General features: G+C 37.1%; 1 protein-coding gene across 1 annotated transcript in view; it reads left to right on the forward strand.

The window, feature by feature from the left end:
- The first annotated feature begins 4,066 nt into the window (after positions 1-4,066).
- The window catches only part of LOC113232302 (disks large homolog 5), a 39,964-nt gene continuing 21,719 nt past the window's right edge, over positions 4,067-22,311 (forward strand). Inside the window, exons 1-11 of the mRNA XM_026466975.1 lie at positions 4,067-4,236; positions 4,605-4,664; positions 8,565-8,620; positions 9,975-10,267; positions 12,589-12,704; positions 14,716-14,956; positions 16,129-16,271; positions 17,429-17,552; positions 19,063-19,175; positions 20,132-20,235; positions 21,681-21,808. Coding sequence (XP_026322760.1) covers positions 8,578-8,620; positions 9,975-10,267; positions 12,589-12,704; positions 14,716-14,956; positions 16,129-16,271; positions 17,429-17,552; positions 19,063-19,175; positions 20,132-20,235; positions 21,681-21,808 — 1,305 coding nt within the window. The 5' untranslated portion in view covers positions 4,067-4,236; positions 4,605-4,664; positions 8,565-8,577. The remainder of the gene's footprint in view (positions 4,237-4,604; positions 4,665-8,564; positions 8,621-9,974; positions 10,268-12,588; positions 12,705-14,715; positions 14,957-16,128; positions 16,272-17,428; positions 17,553-19,062; positions 19,176-20,131; positions 20,236-21,680; positions 21,809-22,311) is intronic.

Consider the following 22,311-nt stretch of genomic DNA (forward strand, 5'->3'; position numbering starts at 1 on the left):
GTAACTGTTTCGAGTTGACTATTATTTATTCTTGTTTCCATCCTTTCAACCTCTACTTCTTTTTCATTTTCCTCAATTTCACAATTATTACTATCAGTAGAGTCAATTACGCGTGAACTCGGCCGTTCCGTCTTTGTTTCTTCGATATCTGTATTTGACAGCAAAATTATATCCCTGGTCAAAATAACATCGTCTTTTTCAGGAACATAAACACGATATCCTTTTACATTTTCTTCATATCCCACAAATATTCCAATCGCGTTCTTATCGTCCCACTTCTTACGAATTTCCTTCGGAATGTGAAAGGAAACACGATTGCCAAAAACTTGAAAAGTATTAAAATCAACTGATTTGTTTGTCCAAAGTTCAAACGGTGTTTTTTCCTTTACGGGACTTGGGCCAGTTCTATTTAGTACATAAATGGCTGTATTCACAGCTTCTGCCCAAAATCTCTTGGTCATTGACTTTGCTTTCAACATTGTTCTGGCAGCTTCTACAATTGTGCGCATTTCCCGTTCAGCCCTACCGTTTTGTTGAGGCGTGTACCTTATAGAGTTTTGATGTACGATTCCATATTTATTCAACATTTTACATACCTCATTGTTGACAAATTCTGTTCCGTTATCCGTCCTTAATATTTTTAATTTGTATCCAGTCTGTTTTTCTACTAGAGCAATAAAATTGTCAATGCAGTTTTTAACTTCGTACTTGTTTTTGATGAAATATACTTTTCTGAAATTACTGTAATCATCTTTGAACAGAAGAAAATATTTAGAACCACCAATAGATGAAACTTCCATAGGACCGCAGAGGTCGGCATGTACTAACTCACACGGAGAATTTGCACGATTTTCACTACGTATAAAGATATCTCTATGTTGTTTACCAGCACAGCAACTTTCACAAACAGCAATTGAAATATTTTTGTAAATTACACCGTGCTCTGACAGTACATTTTTGATTTGTGTCAAATTTTGATGTGCTAGTCTGTCATGCCAGTCAATCAAATCAAGAACAACATTACTTGAAGGAGGTTGGTTATACAAACGAAAAATCATTTTAAACAGATTTCCATTTCGCTCAGCAATAGCCTTAACAGACCCTTCAGAATCTATTATTTTACACAATTTACTATCAATAATTGTACTGTACCCTTTATCTACAGCTCTACTTACTGAGAATAAGTTTACCTTTAAATCCGGCACATACAAAACATTTGATATAGTGGTTTCTATCCACTGGTTACCATTGTAAGCTTCTAACCTAATACACCCAATACCTTTTATCGACAGCATTGATCCGTCGCCTATTTTAACAGTTTTATTCTTTTCTGTAGTTAATTCAATGAACATGTCCTTGTCTTTACACATATGTTCTGATGCTCCAGAGTCCATAAACCACTCAACTAGGTTGTTATCCGTTGTTCCAACAAATGCGTTAGCTGCTTGACAGTTATATGTGCATCCGTGTTCTTTGTCACGACCTCGGTTGCCTCCTCTATTTGCAAACTTGTGTAAGTTGAATCTACATTCATTCGCAAAGTGGCCAAACTTTCCACAATAATGGCATTTTATGCCCGCTTTGCAATACCTTGTTTCATGACCGGATCGGTTGCATTTTTGGCAAGTAACGGAAACTCTATATTTACGTGATTGCAAAGGATGAGATCGCATTGCTAACGCTTGCATTGGCACGTTTTCTTTTAATCTGTGCTCTTCAAGCAGCAGTCTAGACGTGAGTTCATTCAAAGTTTGATATTCTCGGGGTACTGATTCCCATGCAGTGACAAAATGATTGTAGACCGCAGGTGACGTTATTATTTTTGTTATCATCATAGTCTCAGATATATTTTCTTTGTTTTCTGCAAGTTTGTTACGTATTTCCTCGAGCTTTGCGACAAACATACATATACCTTCTTCTTCATATTTGATAGAGAAAAATTTCTGCTGTAGTAAATGAGTATCTATATTCGTTTTAGGCTCAAAAACAGATTTCAATTTTGTAAACATTTGGTATGCCGTTTTGCATGATAGGACCAAGTTCATAGTTCCCTCCTCTAATCTATTTATAATGATTTCTTGTGCTTTTGCATCTTTGTCGAGAAACTTTTCATCCGGATTGTCACTTTCTTTTTCAATATTAGAATATAGTTGCTTAGCTTTTAACAATATTTCGATTTGAAATTTCCAGACCACAAAATTAGAGCCATTAGTTCTAAGTTTCACATTGCAGGACTCCATTTTGAATTTTCTTCTTCTTCTTCTTCTTACCTTCTCGTATTTCAAAATTTCAACCGCTTAGTTACGTTATTTATTTATTTATTAGTGCCTTCTTATAGCCCATAACCTGAAAGAAAACACTCACGCCCGAGAAGTAATTATTAAATATTTTATTCAAAAATCTTATACATTTTATATTGGTTCCACATTTTGAAAATGATAGGAGTCAAAGTATTTCCTTTTTTTTACCCGACTCCACATACACGCAGGTATTCTCAAATGAGGTTTCATTACCTCTAACAGTGCCCGACTCATCGTAGTTGGGGTGCAGAGCTCGTAACTTATAACAATACAAGTTAATAAAACTTCGAAACATATTTCTAAACGTAGAACATAATAAGAGCTTTCGAATTATATTTTTCAATTCGTCAGAAAAATTTCCGGAAATTTTTCCAATATTTGAATAACCCAATAGTACTTAAGGAAGACTCGCGAGAGCTACTCGCGACTCGCCGTTGCTGTCTGACACCGAGTCGAGTCAACTCGAGTTGTAACTAAGTCAGCAATCATGAAAAAAATGCAATTCGTACATCGCTACTTAGCCGTCTACCGCGTAATGCAGGATTATGAATGTATTCGTTGCAGCAAGCCATCCTGCAATCCTGCGTCATGCGAGACTCCATACGTGGGCCATATCGTCGGGGCTAGTAAAAAGGCGCGTATATAGCGTTGATAAATTGCGCGTATCTGCAAGAGATAAAATTTTAAAGGAGAGGGTTTTAACGTTATTACTTTGCTGCTGCGACTTTCATTTTTGCACATGAAGTATTAATTTATGTTATTTATCGATTGATAACAATAGATTCCAGTAAATCAGGTTAATTGGTTGTCACAATGTTAACAAGAATTAAGTTTGGCCACTAACTTATAAAAATGGCAACTTCGTAACGTATGCTAGTAAAGGGGGCATTCGTTATCCTGCATCGCAGTCCGCCACGCAATGAAGGATTATGAACGTAGGTAGTAGCAGCGGGCAAGCCATCCTTCAATGCGTCCTGTGAGACTCGAACACGTGGGCCATCGCAGGGTAGTGTGTGAGCAGTCTCCTGTCTGCGCGGCGTACTGACATGTAGGTAGTGAATGGGCCGTTATACGTAATTGTACTATCCCTGACGATATGCAATGTAATGTGTGAGCAGTCTCCCGCCTCCGCGGTGTGCTGCCATGCAGGTAGTGAATGAGCCGTTTTAAGCCCTATTTAAACAATGCATAACGTGTCTGACGCCTTTACACTTAGCATAGTGAACTTTCTCTGCAATACAATCTTTTAAAAATATAAATTTTGAATTAAATCAGTCGGTAGCGAGGATTTGGTGTATTCTGATTAGCATATGATTCGTTTCTTGACATTGGCATTCTATTTCGTGTATGGAAAACAAGGAAAAAGGAAAACGTTATAAAAAAAAACACTTGAAAAAAAAAGAAAACCATTGATGAAAAAAGTGCATACAAATCAAATCATCAGAGTCAGAGGGTTCCATGTTTGTATGTGTATCCGAATAAATTATATTGCCATTTCCATGGTGCTGCATGCTACAAATCAAACAATCAATCGATTCAATTTCCAAAATAATAATTGTAAGTCAATGGTTTCAGTAATTTAATTTTTGAATATTGTAATCACATGCAACGGCTATAACTATGGAATTTGATAATTTTTTACGAAACTATTAATACATTGTAAATTTAAATTCTTCTTATCACAAAATTTAAGCGAAAACAATTGCAATGAATTGATTCAGCACCTGCTATCAGTCGAACATTCGGACAACACTCACTACTAGCCCTAGTCAATATGTCCGTCCGTCATTTGCTTCGCTAAAAAAGGCAGAAACGGGAAATGTTGGCAAATTAGCGACGATAAATTCTTATTATCTTTTTATTTTACTAATTTACGCTTTGCTTTGTGCCAAATTGTGTAAACCGTGGCGTGGATCTTCTTAGATGTGATATTTTGGTAATAGTTGGAAATGTTTACATTGCAATTTTGGCCTCTTTTTCATACACTGCGTGATCAGAAGGAAAAGGGTGTTTTTTGTTGCATTTTCGGTTTCTGAGTAGTGGTTTGAAAGTTCGGTGATGACGAGTGACTGTGTCGTTGTATTGTTAATTGCTTGTGGAGTTAAAGATAAGGCGGTATGCTACTGTGATTTATGATGTATGCACCCGTATATTGCAACAGTGTAAGCGGTGTAGTTTTGCAACATTAATTAGAGCGTAGAAACAGTGTCAGGCGTACCCTCCGTGTTTTGATGGTATCTAGAACCTTTTACAGTCAGGATCTGGACTTATATCTATTCTTATTGTAAACTTATTCTCTTTCAGGTGTTAAATTCGATTACATCTGGTACGCGAGAAAATGGATGCTTGTTCTTAATTCAAAAGGTAAGGATGCTTTCTAAAACTATATTTAATTTTTAAAATTTATATTCGTCATTAACTTGGGAGAAATTATACTCAATCACTGATCATTGTTGTGTGATAGATATGTTATCTAGAAATACTTGATAATGTATTTATATTTATATTGTTCATGTATGCCGCTATGTACTTATAGAATCAGTGTAAACATACATATTATGTATTTATATTGGACAGTTTATGTAATATAATTTAACTTCTTGAATATGATACACCTGTTCTATTAGCTGTATATACTTCCTACAAGCTGGCTAAATGATGGTTGTGAACTTCATATGTCTTTGTAGCATTTTGTTGACAAAAAAACTGTTTTTAGCCATTTCTCCGACAAGTGGGTTTTTCAGTGTTTTCTGGTGTAGACAATGTTGATTGTGGAATTTAGACACATAAAACAGTTTTTTCTACTCCTGTACTTTAATTTGTCAACTATAATTTCATAAACCATATCATGAAGCCACTTTTTTTAATTCGAAATCTAAATTCTATTGCATATGTGTTGTCAAATAAATTTTTTTTTTGTTTTTTTTTAAATGCTACTCACCACTGGGCTGAAAAATTTCATTAAAATTCTATACACGGAAATGTAATAGTAATAATAATAATTTATTTCGGACTCTAAATCCATAGTGTTAGTAACAAAATAACTTAAAAATTAGTGTTAGTAACAACTGGGAAAGTACATTTTAATATTTATTACTGAGATTCCCCTGTAGAAAGGCTCGAGGCGCAGCTTCCGGCTTTTGGTGTAGTATGCAGCTGCACCCAGTGCCTCACCATCGGAGAGTCCCATCTAGCAGCACGGGTGCTAAGGATGCCTTTTGTGCTGCCTCATAGCCGAGTCAGGAGTGAGACACAACGCTTTTGTATAACTGAATAAAAGCAATCTGTACGAGCCTCAGCAAACATAGTGGAGGCACTACAGTAACATTGCAACTTAAATAGCTCCCTAAAAGCTGCGTAAAGTTGCTTTGAAAAGCAAAACCTTAACCTGGTCGCTACTACATGCAAACCTCCATACCAACACATTACACCCCACAGACAGCACCCTGCGCTCCCATTCTATATCTATATATCATTTAGATCATCAGTGACCCAATGCTCCAGATATTTAAACTGTTCCACTTTTTGTAAGGGAATATCAGCAAGTTTAACCGGAGTCACAACAGAATGAGAAAGTAATAAATATCATAGTACTGTACACAGAACTATAATGAGTTTCAAAAAAAGAATGTCGTGTAATGTCGTAAGAGTGTCGTATTTGGGTTAAATGCTACTGCTTCCCTATTGGTTAAACTGTCCTAAAGGTCTTGCAAACGGGCCATAAATCTTTATTAAAAAAATGTTTGCCAGTGATTGCAATTTAAGCGGTACTTGGCCACTTCTATTCTATCTCTTTGGTTTTTTGTTTTGTGCCGTTTGTCTGGCTTTCGTCTAATTATATGAAGAGGCTGTATGGTGGAACCTTTGCCTACCCTAGTAAATGGGGTAAAATTTATTTTAAAAAATTGCATTTGTTTTCATGGATTGTTAACAAAATATACATGAAATTTTGGTTCTGTTTCATTATTTTATTTACTCAGAAAAAATATTGTATGCAATCATTTAAAAATTTAGGTCTTAAAATTTTGTACATAATCTTTAGGCCATTCATCTGAGCCTCGTGACCTAAACACGGTAATCGACTTTAAGAACCCTCATTAAGCAACAATTGCCTAAAATACTATTATTAAATTCCATAATGAAAAATTATTTCATCTTCAGTTAACAATCTAAATAAAATTGAAAAATGGTTAGAATTAATAGTAAGGTGTTTTGAAAGTCATTACGGTTGGTTCAAATGAGAGACGAATGGTTCAAATCCTTGTAGCGACAGCTATGAATGTTTAGTCAAAATACCACTTGTTAATGGTAAAGCAATACGTCGTGACGTCAAAGAAGTGTCACAACCTTTGGAAAACTTTATTGTGATTCCAAGTAATGGTATAGTGCCTCTCAGAGCTTTAAATTCCAAAGATCTGAGTGGCACTGCCTCTGCGCCCGTCATCCTGAGACATTAGTTGAACAGTCCCATGTGACTGTAATTTCACCAACACCCTTACCTGATAAAGTGTTTTTTTGTTACCAAGGAGTTTTTTTGGTGCCAAATATGTCAGGATTCGTCAAGATGCACACGGCACTCTGAAATCTCAACATATTTTGTCTTATTTCTCAGAAACTAACCAGTAGATTGAGCTGGAGTTTCCTTTACTTCAGAGTACTATTAAGGTACAAGTTTTTGGAATAAGAAGTTTTTATAGTTATTAAATAAAACTGGTAATCCGAGGTACACCCGCCATATTGACAGTTAATACGGCGGGTGTACCTTTGACATTGCTATAACTTCGTTCTGATGGAGGTACACATTTTTTAAACAGAGGTACTAAATAGTACAAATTAGGTACATTTTTTTGATACCAAATTCGTCAGGATCCGTTAAGGTACACCCGTCATTCTGACTCTCACCCTTCAAAAGCTGAAATTGACATGCAGTAATACTCACATTACTGCTTGGCAGCAGAAGTAGGTAACCTTACTTACTTCTGCTGCCAAGCATCTAGTAGATTCTTTCATAATGAGTTCTACTTTTATTAAATGTGAAGAATGTAAAAAAACATGTGAAGTCCCCAAACCACATTGAGGCAGCATGGTGCAACTTTTCTTCAGTGCTATTCTGCCAAGACTTTGTTAAGTTATTTTCTAAGAATGATGCCACACGGGCGTTGAGTTGGCGTTGCGACGACGTTGCACTGTATATACTACATATAAATCAGAACAACATGGTGCTTGAAACGACGGACCACCTTTAGCAAGCGACTTTATGCGCTGAAATCATAGCGCTACGACGACGCAACGCCCGTGTGGCATCGCTCTAAGGGTCGTATTCTAGAACTTTACTCAATACTCAAGTCAGGACTTGAGTGTTGCAGTGAGCACTGTAAATCATACTCAAGTCCTTGTCATTAGGGTCGTTTTTCCAGTGCTTGAAATCTTACTCAAGTCTGCTCAAATCCTGACTTGAACATTGAGTAGAGTTCTGGAATACGACTCTGAGAGTGTTACTAATTTTCCTAACTTAGCTATGATAGGTTATGATTCATAACAATAATATCCATAAGCACAGGCAAACTAAACATACTATGTACAATAGAATGGAAAGGATGTTTGTTTCGTTTGGAAACAGTTCTATTTTGTCACAACTACCTGTCGTTATTTCTAAGTTTACGGTTTTAATTCTCACAACATAAAACCTTACAGAATAACAATATAAATGTGTTCATTCTGTATATATATTTTTGTTCTGGGGCTTATTCACCTAAATTGTAAGTCAATCAAACATGAAATGAGGGCCGTGGAAGCCCACTAGTTGGCATTGTCGGCACTGGATAGTCCCGGTGCGATTCCCGGCAAAACCGATTTAGGGAATGAACTTAGCAAAAATTTGTTGAAGTGTGGTTATTCTGAGTAGTGTCAATTGTTAAAATAGCCACTTTAAAATTTGTATTGTGTGTTTAAATATGTGGAATCCAAAGAATGAGATTCAAACATGATTTTAAAGATGGGATGTATAATTTAAGTGTGAAATGCACTGCATTTGAAAAAAAAAACAAGAATTATTTATATAAAGTTACACTACATATTTGTATAATTTCGTGATTTTTTTGTGTTAAGTTAATATCAAAAATAAGTGTTTTCAATTATTTTTTATGGTGGTGGGCGTTTTTTTTCTTGTCTAAGTGGGCGGTGAGCTAAAAAGTTTGGGAACCTATGATCTGTATAATTATATTTATCAACATTGACTCTCATTGTAAATAACTTATTGTCCAGTTTCAGACATACTATGGCATCTGGAACATCATCATTGGAGAGTAATGGCAGTAATGGTTAGTATTGTTATTGCTTACGTTGAATCCTCGTATTTAATACACATTGTTTTATTGTTTATAAATACTTTGGTGCATAACACCATCCATAATAGGGTAAAGTTACAGAATTGAATGACTGAATTACATATTACCGATTTTTTTCGTCTCATACAATGAAATGATCCTTACATGAAACTAGTCGATCAGAATTAAAACAATTTTGATCAATTTTATTAATTTTTATGGACAACTCACCATAAAAATGATATATAGGCATTGACTTACAATTATATGGACGTCGGGTCCGCGCTAAAAAGTGTCCGAACTTATAGGGCGTTAAAATCGTATACAGAGCGTCATTCACGCTTTAGTCTTCGTTTGTTTCTTCTGACAGCGAAGCAAGCAACATTAGACAGTACTGCGATGACATTACAATTTGAATTCAACGTTTTAGCTTTTTCATATTCCTTTACATGTCACTACGTTTAAATAGGTTGACTTGGGACATTTTTTTCGTGGTTTTTGTATTAAACCCGTCGTCCATTTATTTGTTAAGTCAATGTATGTAGGTATAGAATATGCCAAAATTGTTTTCACAAAAAAAGACTTAATTGTTCCTAAGATTGTTTACTTGTATCTTCAATGGTTTCGGATTTCCTATGACTGTTTACTTGTATCTTCGATGGTTTCGGCGTTCCCCTGACTGCTCCATTAAAAAAAAACACTCTAACTTTAATGGATTTTGTGGGGAAGGTACATAAGTATTACTAACCTTAATTAAAGTTATGTAATCATGCCATAATTTCACTGTTTGGGATAGTCTGACGCATATATGTAAATAAAAGGTTATTTATAAGATTGATGTATTTGGGTTAAATATTTATGCAGAATATCTTTATCTTTATAAGAGAGTAAGTTGGTATAATTAATCTTCAAAAACTCCCATTAGACTATAATAATATTATCAAGTGAGCTTTTAGGTGTTTGGTGAATAGATTATACTGTCTCTGATGATGAAATATCCTTCAATATAATATGGATTTTAATACCATTATAAAAGGTCCTAAATATTGTACATTTCGCAATTGCACGTGAATCCAAAGTATTAGTTTTGGAAACTGACCGCGTCTCTCATTCCGTTTTGTTTGCAATCTTTGCTTCGCCTTTACTGGAATGGCGAAACAGATTTTCAGTATTGTTATTTAAAGACTCTCCTTATATTAATTTATTGTTACAAAAAAAGATTCCTGAAGTGCCAGTTTTTTTGTCTGAAGCTGTCAGGTGTGGTCGTCCTCGTCCACGCTTGCCCTCCAATTTTCTTTTAATCAAGTATTTAATATGTTATTTAACCATTTCAAAATATATTTCGCAGAGTCCATCACCCACAACTATGTAAGCACAGAGCGTCACAATCCTCCACCGCTACCAACCATCCCGATTCCAATAGAGTATGACCACATAACGACCAATCAATATCACGATAAGAACTACAAGAGCCATGGGTCCCACGCCATGAGCGGCCCTTACGAGGGGCTTTCCTATGACGTCATAAATAAACAGACCAATGAGAGCTTGAAGCAGCAATGCGAGAAGGCGATGCACGAGTTGAACCAGTTAAGACGACAACATTCGGAAACTTCGCGACGTTGTGATCATGTTATGAAGGTGAGTTACATACATATGTATACACATGTCTAGAGTTTGGAATATCGGTATGTTCAGGAAGCGATACCGTTAATCTTACTACGGCACCGGTACTTGAGACAATTCAGGTTATAAATTATATAATAATAATAATAATAAATAATAATAAATAAATAACGCACACACTCAACATAGCCCCGCACTAGGGAAACCCTGTGTCGCGGGTGCCATGGACACACACATAGACAACCACAAATTACACCCAAACTCACGAGAGAAATAATTGTAGGCCATACAACTATTTCTCTCGGCCCGGGAATCGAACCTGGGACCTCTGCGTGGCAGTCCGGCATGGTAACCGTTCGGCCACGGAGGCAGTAAAGTATCTATTTAAATTTGTTATTGAATTGATATTCAATTATTTTAATGTGAAATTACTCCACTAGTTTGTTATAATTATTAGTACAAAGATCGAACACTCTGAAAAAATTCCTTCGATCCGGCCGGATTCGAAACGACGTCTTCTAGCATACCGTGCCAGACGCTATACCATGGAACGAATCAGCGGACCTAACGAATTTTTCTATGTGCTCGCGTCTAAAAAGTCTAAATGCGGCTTAAAATTTAGTTGAAAAACCAAATACAAAGATACGACGCTAGGTGGTGACAAATGGGATAAAAAAATCTCAGTTAGGAAATGAAACTATTTTTCCGGATTTAAATCGCGTATATTTGTTTTTTCAAACAAACCGACGTTTCGGGCCCTTTACAGGTCCCATGGTCACGGTTGACTTGATTTGCGATTTAAATCCGGAAAAATAGTTTCATTTCCTATGTGTAACAATCGCGAAAACCTAAGAACTCGAAAATCTCAGTTGTTGCCAGTGGTGACAATGGGAGAAAAAAAATCCCAATTAATGTCAGCGTTTGTTTATTGTCGCCATCGTAAGGGAATAAAATAAAATTCGAGTTTAATGATAAAAATATAGATCTTCATTCAAATTTTATTTTAAAAATAAAACACGTATAGTGTACGATATGCATTTTTCAAACGGCTTTAATATCGTTTGTAAAAAAAGAAATTCTGAAATAAAACCAATGCCCTGGCCGCTCGACCCAAGCAAAATGAACCGTATTTGTAAGGGAAAAAATTGAATTCGAGACGAGGTAGTATCGATTCTTGACATGCCTCTTTCAAACCACGTGTTTCACGGATAACAGAATTCTTCGCTCTGTCACATAACTGCGCATTACTTTTTTTCAGAGGGACTAATTCTATTGGGATCGATTCTACTCTCATGTTTCTGCCAGTGACGTAACCGCCTGTGACGTAAATTTATTAACTTATTTTGAAAGACAGCTAGTTTGTTTGTCTAGTATTCAAATATTTTAAAAATTACCTTATCCCTTCATACTTTTGATGTGTGTATTTATTTAAACTTGCACACGTAACAACTATAATTGGCGGACTTAATGGTATTAGGCGTTCTCTACCACAATAACCGGAGATCTGGGTTCAAAATAATAAACAGGCGGTGCATAACATAACAAGCTAAGATTAAAAACAGACAGGATCAAAATTTGTAAATAATTACGATAGAAAATGAAGTGGACGATATGGACTGTGATATCATATAATACACGAGACTTTGTCAGTCTCGTAATATAGTATGTAATTGTTTATATACCTATATACTACGTAGTCTTTTTTAACCGACCGGTAGACGTAATCCGGGTGTTGGAGGCCAGGTGACTCATAGCACAGGTATACTTGGTAATATAGTAGCCTAGTTTGGGCTCTTGTCTCCCAACCTTTCACTTCTAGTGTATTATGTACATCTTGTACTTGTTGGGAGAAAATAAACGGTTTATTATTATTATTAATTAACACACCGATAATGCAAAACAAAAACAGCAAAAAGAATAGATTAGTGATATAAAAAACAAGGAGTTAGTTCTTTCATCTACCATTTCCTCGCTTTAGTGAGGTGAAAAGTTGTGTGTTTTGCTCGGCAGCAAAGTTGTTTAGCGTCTCGTGCTTTGCAGCCCTTGCTACGCTCAGGACAGAACAACAACTTTGAAGCCTTGCATAACAAATAACTATTATATATTTCCGCTAGATCGTCACTTATCAAATGAGATCGTTGCCAAGCGTTCGTATACTTTACATTAAAAACAAACACTAACTTGAATTGTTACCTACCGCCAGAGGGAGTCACTGGGAGACTGTAATTATACACAACCACTCTTGTTGACACGTATATTCTGACTCAAAAACGACGCGGGGCGCAGCCGCGTTTCTACTTAAAACTATCCACATAACAGAATGTTTTTTTTTCGAGGAATTGGAATACGTCCGCGGACAGCACCGCGCCGCCATGAATCAGCTGGAGGTGTCTGCGCAGGAGGCTAGCAGTCTGCGCGGCAAGTACGGCGATCTACTCAACGACAACCAACGGTATTTTATTTTTTATTAAGGATCGTGCCCAGCATTGCGACATTATATTTTTTTTATGATATCATGTTACATGTCTACCCATAACATTTGCAGTGCAACTCAAAGCTTTACACGCATAGGTCTGAAAGGCACTGTGCTAATCACACTAAGAGTCATATTCTAGAACTCTACTCAATGCTCAGGACAGGATTTGAGTATGGTTTAAAGCACTCGAAGTCATACTCAAGTCCCTGCCATTAGGGTCGTATTTCCAGTGCTTGTGTTTCCAGTGCAATCCCGACTTGAGCATTGAGTAGAGTTCTAGAATACGACCCTTAGACATATTGACAAGTCTTCAGTTCAGGGAATATGTCCTCAGTCGAGTACCTCTACAGTTACCAGAAGACAGACAGAGATGTCGCTAAATTAATTGCAACATTTTATTTTTATTGAATATCATAATGTTTTGTCTCAAACATGCTCGGAAATGTTTGCGTTACTTTCAAAAAACGAACACGGTAGGTTTGTCATTGCTCCCGGCCATGGCCTGCACAGTAAGCATGAAAATCTATTACTGTCCTCTTCTCTAAACTTTTAAATCTACCTACTAATAATGAACTATGTAAACAGGCAAAAGAAAGACTCATACAGCCAACTGCTCAGTGTTCATAATGGCGAGAATTGAAAATACTTACCTGTACCGCTTACTTAAAAAAAGAGAAGAAAATGGCGGTAACATTTAAAACTAAAGTGTTTTGATATTCTTTAGTTTTTTCGTCTTTTTTGTATTTTGGTGGCGAAAATGAGTAGAGTGATAAAGAAAATACAGTAATAGATACACATTTAAACACATCATTAGACGTTCAGGAGACTACTACTAATGTGCCTGGAAAAACAATAACATTTTCTTTTAGTAGTTGTTCTAAAACGTCAAATATTAATTAATATTTTCTTACTTTTTCTATTATACACCTTCCTCTCTTTAGTCTTTTATTATTTCATCGCATTGTCTGAGAAAAATAAAAAAAGTATCTCAGCGGGTACGGGGATTGCTTGACTCGTATTAATAATACAAGGCCTCGCTGGCGCTCGTCCTTGTAACTCATACTCGTCCAGCAATGCCCTTACTTCCTGGCCTCCGTAATAATGTACTATTTCAATCAACAATTGTGGAAATACTCTACTAGTTTGTTGTTATTATAGATATTATTTAACTAGTAATTAGCGCATAAATATTTTTTCGCAAAACACTACTCAGATCTTAACAAGGGAACACCGTTGTAGGCCTTGGTAATGAATTAATTAATTGTAAATTTTTGTAGAATCCTAATCTCGATAACGACTAAAATACTTTTGATATGTCGCACTGTTAATACAATAGTGTATTAACTCAAAAAGAGGATCTTCTCAGAATCGATGAAAAACAAATTACTCACTTCTCGCAAAAAAATCACTAAAATTTATTTGTTTTAGTTTATTATAGACACTTAAACGATTTCTCAAATATATTCAAAAATAAAATGGAAAAACAATTTCACGTTTTTGAATGAGGATTATTTTGGCGAGAACTAGCGCACATAAAGTATGTCTCATTTTGAGTTAAGTAGATATCTTTTGATTGTTTCTTACAATATTCTAACGACGGTTTCTTTGACGTGTAGAGAATGAAATTTTACGCTCACTAATGATATAATATTAAATTTCACATAGTTTGAGTTACAACACTATTGTAATAGCAGTGCGATATATTAATTAATATATTTACGTGGTATTAAGGAAAGAAAATAGCGTCATGATTAACATTTTTATAAAATTTTGGCGCCATAAGTGTTACTTGTAAACGGCTTCAAAACAAAGGCCTTATCCTTCAAAAGCGGAATGCTCACATTACTGCTTGGCGGTAGAAACAGGAGGTTGCAGTGTTTCCCTGGACGAACGTTATCACAAGGAGTTCTACTGCTACTAAACAGAAGGACCTTTGAAGGGTGATGTCTGTACGTGATATATAGTACATGATACGCTTTGTCAACAGCCTGGAACGTGAAGTTCAACACCTGCAGCAAACCACAAGCCCGGACGGTAACTCTGACGCCCTGGTACACACTTTGAGGAAACACGAGGCACTAAAGGAGGAGCTCGAGTGTTACCAGAAGCGATATGAGGACCTGATCGAGAATCACAATGCTACACAGGAGAAATTGCAGATTTTGCAAGAAGAGAACGCCAGACTGAAGACGCAATGTCACGATTTGACACAAGAAAGAAATGTCGTGGTATGTTATTAATTGTTTCGTTTTTGAATACGTAGCGAACTGTGAAATCTCCCGTCAGCCATATACGCCTTTACTGTTATATACATACGTGTTACTTTTGTGGGAAGTGATAGGTTGATTTCAGTTTGTAAGTTACATACATTTGTAAATATTTCGTTGCAAAATTTCTTGTAAAGGTGACGGAAATCATCGTGATGACGGAAATCAGCACGCTGAAGAAGTTTCACATGCTTTGGTAACTTGTGAAATCGTTAGCCATAGATGAGACTTGTGTCCAGCAGTGGGGTGTATTACAGGTTGACGATAGTCATTTTGGTTGACTTATAGGAAAAATGTACATTGTTCTCATAAGAATAATGTAGATTTTTTACATATTTATTGTCTGTCTTTATTGAAGACGGTGTAAAATGATGTTTGTAGCGTTGCCAGTTTTCATAAACATTTAAATAGTCATGTAGTTGTTGTCGACAGTTTTATCGATAGATTTTTATTCATATACATTTTAACAAGAATGTGCGGATAAAATGAAAAACTTTGAAATATGTCTCTTCTATGTATTTTTAACAGACATAATTCTAAATACAGTGTATGTATGTATGAACCTACAAAATTGACAATTCAAATGAACTTGTGCCCAGTAGTTTGACGAATATTGGGTCGATGATGATCCAAATGAGACAAATTCGGTTATATATTGCAATCACTAGCTGCTTGTAGGCGGGCAACAGCGCACTGTCGTTTTACTCTATCTTCAAAAACGACAGACTATAATTTATGGATTGCTACGTCCTGTCATGGTTCATATTGTAAGACGTGCTACATTCTGTAGCGTACATGATGCAATATAAATGTCCATCCAAGGTTGTGATCGGTTTAGCTCCTTCAGACTGTTTTGAACTGATATATTTGAAGTAAATGAACAAATCGACTGTGAACTGGCAACCGGTAACTATCTGAATTTTGATAACTGTTTGTTTGAAATGTTTATTTACAAAGAGAGCAACCCTAGAGTTTCGTACCTATTATTTTCCGGGAAGTCCCATTTACTAATGAGTGTTTATGTTATTAATCTCAAACTATTGTCCTCCCATCGAAAGTGGTAGAGAGTGAAAGGTACGATGGTATGTTTCGAGTTGTGAAATAAGTTGGCTTACGGGCCGTCGTTGTCGCAGATCCGCGAACGCAACGCGCTGAAGCAGCAGGTGGCCAGCATGGTGCGGCAGTGGGAGGTGCCGCGCCACCAGGCCGACATCAAGCGCCTCACCGACGAGCGCAACGCCGCCATGCAGGAGTACTCGCTCATCATGAGCGAGAGGTTGGTCGTGCTGCTGCCGCACTTCGCTTTCCTCCCTCCCGACTGCTTTCCACGTAGCTCCGACATAGCCCCGCACTAGGGAAACCCTGTGTCGCAGGTGCCGTGGACACACACATAGACAACCACGAAATACACCCAAACTGACGAGAGAAATAAATGTAAGCATACAAATATTTCTCCCGGCCCAGGAACCGAACCCGGGACCTCTGCGAGGTAGACCAGCGTTCGTGACCGTTCGGCCACGAAGGCAGTTAATTGCCAACGAAGAAAAAAACGGAGGGAAAATAACCCGCGAATCCATCCGAATTTAAAATCACGATTTGAGCTATTTTTTATTTTTGTTGCTTGGGGTATGGGAAAGTATATATTGTTTTTAACGAAAATAAAAAATAAAAATAAAATATAGAAATTTTACCACCTGATGTGGGCATTTAGCAATCTGGGGTATTAACAATCTCCCGATAAGGGTTCAAAGTGGGTGGCGCTCTAAGGCTCAATTTACATTGCGTCGGAATGGAATGGAAGCGAATTTTTGTAATGATATTGTACACAGCAATGAATTTTATGGTTAATTTGGTAACATATAAACTAGATACGAACCAAAATCTTCCGCGGAAAGCGCGAGAATTCTCGAGCATGCGCAAGAAATCCGTTACACAATTGACCATAAATTTCATTACGCTATGTACGCCGCAATATAAATTGAGCCAAAGGGTTGTAATATTTATTATACTCTGCAACGGAAACACGATTTCTCACGCGAGTTCGCGATGGTTATTAATATCATTCGTGTGATTGTGCGGTACGTACAACTTGAGATTTACGAAAAAGATGGCTTCATCTGATTCTCATCTGTTAACATGTTAATAATTATTTACGAACCAATGTTACTTTTGCCACGAGTTCATAGATTTTGATACATCGATGTGGCAAACCTTAGAGCTCATGATTATTACATCGATTTGACAGTCGAGTAAACGTTCACGAATAATTAATGTTTGATCAAACAAATGTTTGGCATTCGATCTCGAGTAGGGAACTCGTTGCAAGTGTTCTACCTTCCGACAGTTAGTCAGTGGGGGAACGATATCTGATTGAATTATATATTTTTCCGTCTCCTTCCAACACCTACTAACTAAACGAAGTGCGTATTACAGGGACACAGTGCATAAGGAAATGGAGAAGTTGTCGGATGATCTCCAGGCGGCGCTGAAGCGTGTCGCCGCCCTCGAGTCTGCACTGCAAGCCTCCAGGGAGGAACAGAGAGCGACTGCCTTGCAGGTATTGCATGGTTTTACCATCGGGTATCAATTCATACAAATTAACTTTAGTACATATTTAAAAGTGTAGACGGTGACACTTGGATAAAAAAACATCATTGAATCTCGAAAACTTGCGGTATGAAGTAAGCGGAAGTATGAAATATAAAAAAGAAACTCAGAACTATTTAAACAACATGTGAGGAAGGTTCAATTAAAATTAATTTACGATTATGATAATTGGTGAAAACAGTAAACTGTCGTTAAAAAGATAACAAATCGTAGTTTCCTCAATGATATACTTTTTGATATGTTAGTTTGCAATAAATTGTATAGATGGCGTTTCTTTGAATTTGTTCTCACTGACTTTAATTTTAAAATATTAAAAGTACAGATTCAGCTTCTTTGCGACTTTATAATATGTTATTTATTGTACTTACAGTTAATGTCTGAATAAGAGAAATAACCTTGACAAAAATGTAATGGCTGCCATCTGTTGGCCTTTTCGAATAGTATTACAATCGCGTGGCAGATTTACTAGCTACCATCTATTGACCAACGTTAAGAATTAAAATAAGTCCGAATAAACGTAGTTAGGAGCGCGACGTTTCTTTGTATGAGATTGGGACTTACGCTATAACTTTGCACGCGTTCCTACTATTTCGCATTCCTTGCCATTCGTTACAATATCACACGATCTAGAGCTGCTTTCATTTTAACATTTTAAATAGCGCGCTATAAAAATTAGGCATATTGACTGTGAACTGGCAACCGGTACTATCTCAATTTTGACAACTTTACATTGACTTTACAGGTGAAGAAAACAATTGTTTGCGTCATTTATATACCATCTGGTTTATTAAATAAAAATGCGTAGTGTATGTGTAATAAAAATAATTAAAAACTACGTATTTTTATTTAATAAATCAGATGCTATATAAATGACGCGAACAATTGTTTTCTTCACCTGTAAAGTCAATGTAAAGTTGTCAAAATTGAGATAGTACCGGTTGCCAGTTCACAGTCGATATAGCATTTGCGTGCTATCTGAATATAGCAGTTACGGCTTTAGTTATGGGTTCTTAATCACGATATGACTTCTTATGGTTTAATTGATATTTTTGGAACGTTTACACGCTCCATAGTTTCGAACTGACAAGCCAGCGGCACTTTTTTTCTGTAATACCAAGTGACAGGACGAACATGTCGTGCGCCTGGTGGTAAGCGACACGCCTGACAATAACAGTTGTAGTGCCACTCACAGCTTTAAATCGCAAAGACCTTAGCGGCACTGCCACTGCGCCCATCACCCTGAGTATGTCTCAGTTGACAAGTCCCATGTGCCTGTAATTTCGCCAGCACCCTTACTTTTCGAAAACCGGAACTCAGTAACGCTGGCATTACTGCTTGGCGGCAGAAATAGGTAAGATGGCAGTACTTCCCTGGACGAACAAGGAGCTCTTGAAACATAATACATTCGCCAAGTAGTTGATACCATATATTTGGTAAAATATAAGAATTTGTTCTGTCAGGCGGAGAGTCTGCGGCGCGAGATCGAGTGCGCATTGGTGGACCGCGACCGAGCCATCAAGGAGTGTTCAGACCTCAAGACGCCCATCAACAACACCACCAACCATAAGTCCCGGTCAGTGCCCCTTGCCTTCTACCAAGACCCGTCTAAATAAATCCATTATCAAATGCAGCATCGATATTGAGGTCAACTGAATATCACCGCTTATTAGTAAACGTCACTCAACATTTAAGTTATGACTCAAAAATGTTACTAAATCCTATCAGTCCAGTGACCTGAGTCGATCAATATTTAAAAAAAACTACTTTTTCATTTAAAAAACCGACTTCCAAAATTTGCTTCTCGGCTTTTTTTATGCTTTGTTGTTGATTTCTTGTGTATTTTTTTAGTAACTTAATAACATAATAATTGAATCCTTTCTGTTTTGTTTATTATTTGTTCTTAAATTATTTTATGATAAATCAATTCTCTCTTCGTTACAAATTATTTCGATATGATAATCAATTTTTTTTCACTCGATTTTACACATTGAGTATATAACCAGAAATAGAGACGAAATAAGGGCCATCCATCCCTGACAACTCATCAAACTCGTTTGCGCTGAAATCACAAATTAGAAAACTGAAATAGTACAGCGCCAGCGACTGACCTGTGTGCACGTCTCCGTATATTCCAAAGATATTCTGTATTTATTATAGTAAAGGAAGTGAAACAATTGACGACACCCGTCAATTGTTCGAATACAGGCTGGCCAATCAGAGCGCAGTTGTCGCCGTAATGATTTGGCAGAATAGTTTTCAAACAAATTAAATGACATTTCGTCTCTATTTCTGGTTATATACTCGATGATTTTACATCACTACATTTCTAGAAACTTCAAATCTCAAACGTCACCGGAGTCATGCATGAAATAAACTTATAGTATTTTACAAACAGCATAACGGGCTCGTAGCTAACAAGTGGACCTACATTGTCTGAAATAAAGATATTATTATTATATTAAAATTATTGTTAATATTTTCCCTTATCGGCTGCTAGTAATATTAATATAAAATGACTTTTTTGAACAGACAAGACAACTCTGCGTACCACCACTTGGGATTAACGAGCGGCGTCGGCAACGATGCCTTCCTCAACGGACAGTCCAACGACCCCTCGCTCGATAAGCTGCAAGGTAATTGAAGTTAGATCTTTAAGACTCGATACTACCTTGGCTCAAATTCAAATTTTTCCCGTACTAATGCGGTTCATTTTGCTTGGGTGGAGTGGCAGGGACACTGGCTTTATTTCAGAATTTAATTATTTACAAACGAAATTATAGCCATTTGAGAAATGTATATCGCATAGTATTCGTGTTCTATTTAGTTCACTTGGTCGAGGCATGCGCATAGCATATGAGGCATTAAAATTAGTGACCAACCTATTGTCCAATAATATTAACATTACACTTCAATGGATACCATCACATATGGGACTTTTAGGAAACGAAGTAGCAGACAGACTAGCAAGGGAGGCTATTTCGGAGCCGTTGAAACCATCAGGTATGCCCTTTGCCACAGAGCTTTTCCCATTTGTAAGGGATCTAAATATCTATGACAAGGGGTATATGGTACAAAACTCTATCCAATTGCGTCCTCCAAGAAGGCCCTGGTTCGAGGAGGGTAGACTATCCAAGTCACTGTTAATAATTGCCCTTAGACTGCGTTCTTGTCTTATTACATTAAATAAGTTTTACTATTTCATGAGAAGGGCAGAATCCCGTCATGCCAATTCTGTAACAAGTTGGAGGACATGCTTCATTTAAAGGAATGTGATCGGTATGCGGGCTGTCGAGCCCAATAACAATTGAAGGACATTGGTCAGGTGGGAGAGCTAAATTTAATGCTGAGCAACCCGTTGACGAAGAGTGCTGAAGCTCTATACTCCTACGTGAGGTCTTGCTTTCTGAGAAGAGCAATACCTCACATGGGAGTAGTAACAGATAAAATAGGAGACTTATTTATATGTATACGTACATTACGAGGCCGACATAAACGCCCGAATGTTTCAGGCCTCTTAAAACTAGATTTTAAAAAAAGAATGTCTATGTCTATATCTATTTTTTCCAAAGTCATTGATTCAACACTTTGACTGTTATGGGGAACCAACCAACGGCACTTGAGGTTTTTATGAACTATTTTGTTCAAATAGACTCTAGAGCATATTTCCCAAAGTGGACGCTGAAGAGAAGAGGCCTCGGAAGCAATTGGGGGGTGTTGATGTTGTCCAAGGGGTGCTACTGTATTTAAAAAAAAAAAGCTGAATTGTCTATATAAACTATACTACATATACAAAACGATTCAATTGTGGTTTCGTTGAAATGCTCGAATCACAAAATAATTAATTTTAGTTCTTTCTTTGGAGTTCAGTTTTGACGAGTTAGAAATCTGTTATATATGTATTTAGTAATATAAAACAACTATGTTGTCGATGTTGTTTGCATATTATTATGATATTATTATGTTTGAGTAGTGTTAACCGTACCAGCTCTTCCACAACACCTATTACTGCCCAGTTACCATTAACTTGGTAACGTACGAAGGATGAAGCTAAAATTAGACACGTGACTTTGTATGGCAGGCGGGGGGTCCAGCGCGAGCAAGGAGCGCGTGGAGACTCTGGAGCAGGCCAACCAGGAGCTGGAGAGGCTGTGCAAGGTCGTGCAGAGGCTGCACCACGACCTCGCCGACGCGCAGCAGGAGGCAGAGGTACTCGCATTGTAACTTGGCTTCAGGAGCTGGTGGAACAAGTATGGGAATACTTGTACCGGGTTGGTTTTCTAGATACCAATTCTTTCAATTGTAAAGGTTTTTTTTATGATACAAAATGACGGGACGAACATTTCGTGTGCGTGGTTGTAAGCGATACGCCAGTCCATAATACTTGCAGTACCGTAAATCTTAAAGATCTGAGGGGACCTTGACCCTTACCCTTCCAAACCGGAACGCAGTAATTCTCCCATTGGATGACCTCTTTCACAAGGATCTCTACTGCTATGAAAATATCGTGGTGAAACCTATATTGAATATCTATGTATGGAGAAGATTATTCACATAACTCTTAAAGGGTGTAAAGTCTCCTTGGCTAGCGTGGTCGACAATGGTCCACTATTTAGAGGAGAAATGTTCTGCCACATTTTCGATCGCCATCAATACTGAGTTTCCACGGGTAAGATCTGTATGGTGATTCAGGGACACGTTTAGACTTAGCA

The sequence above is a fragment of the Hyposmocoma kahamanoa genome, unplaced genomic scaffold (genome assembly GCF_003589595.1).
Source record: "Hyposmocoma kahamanoa isolate Upper Pololo Valley unplaced genomic scaffold, ASM358959v1 68, whole genome shotgun sequence".
NCBI lineage: Eukaryota > Metazoa > Arthropoda > Insecta > Lepidoptera > Cosmopterigidae > Hyposmocoma > Hyposmocoma kahamanoa.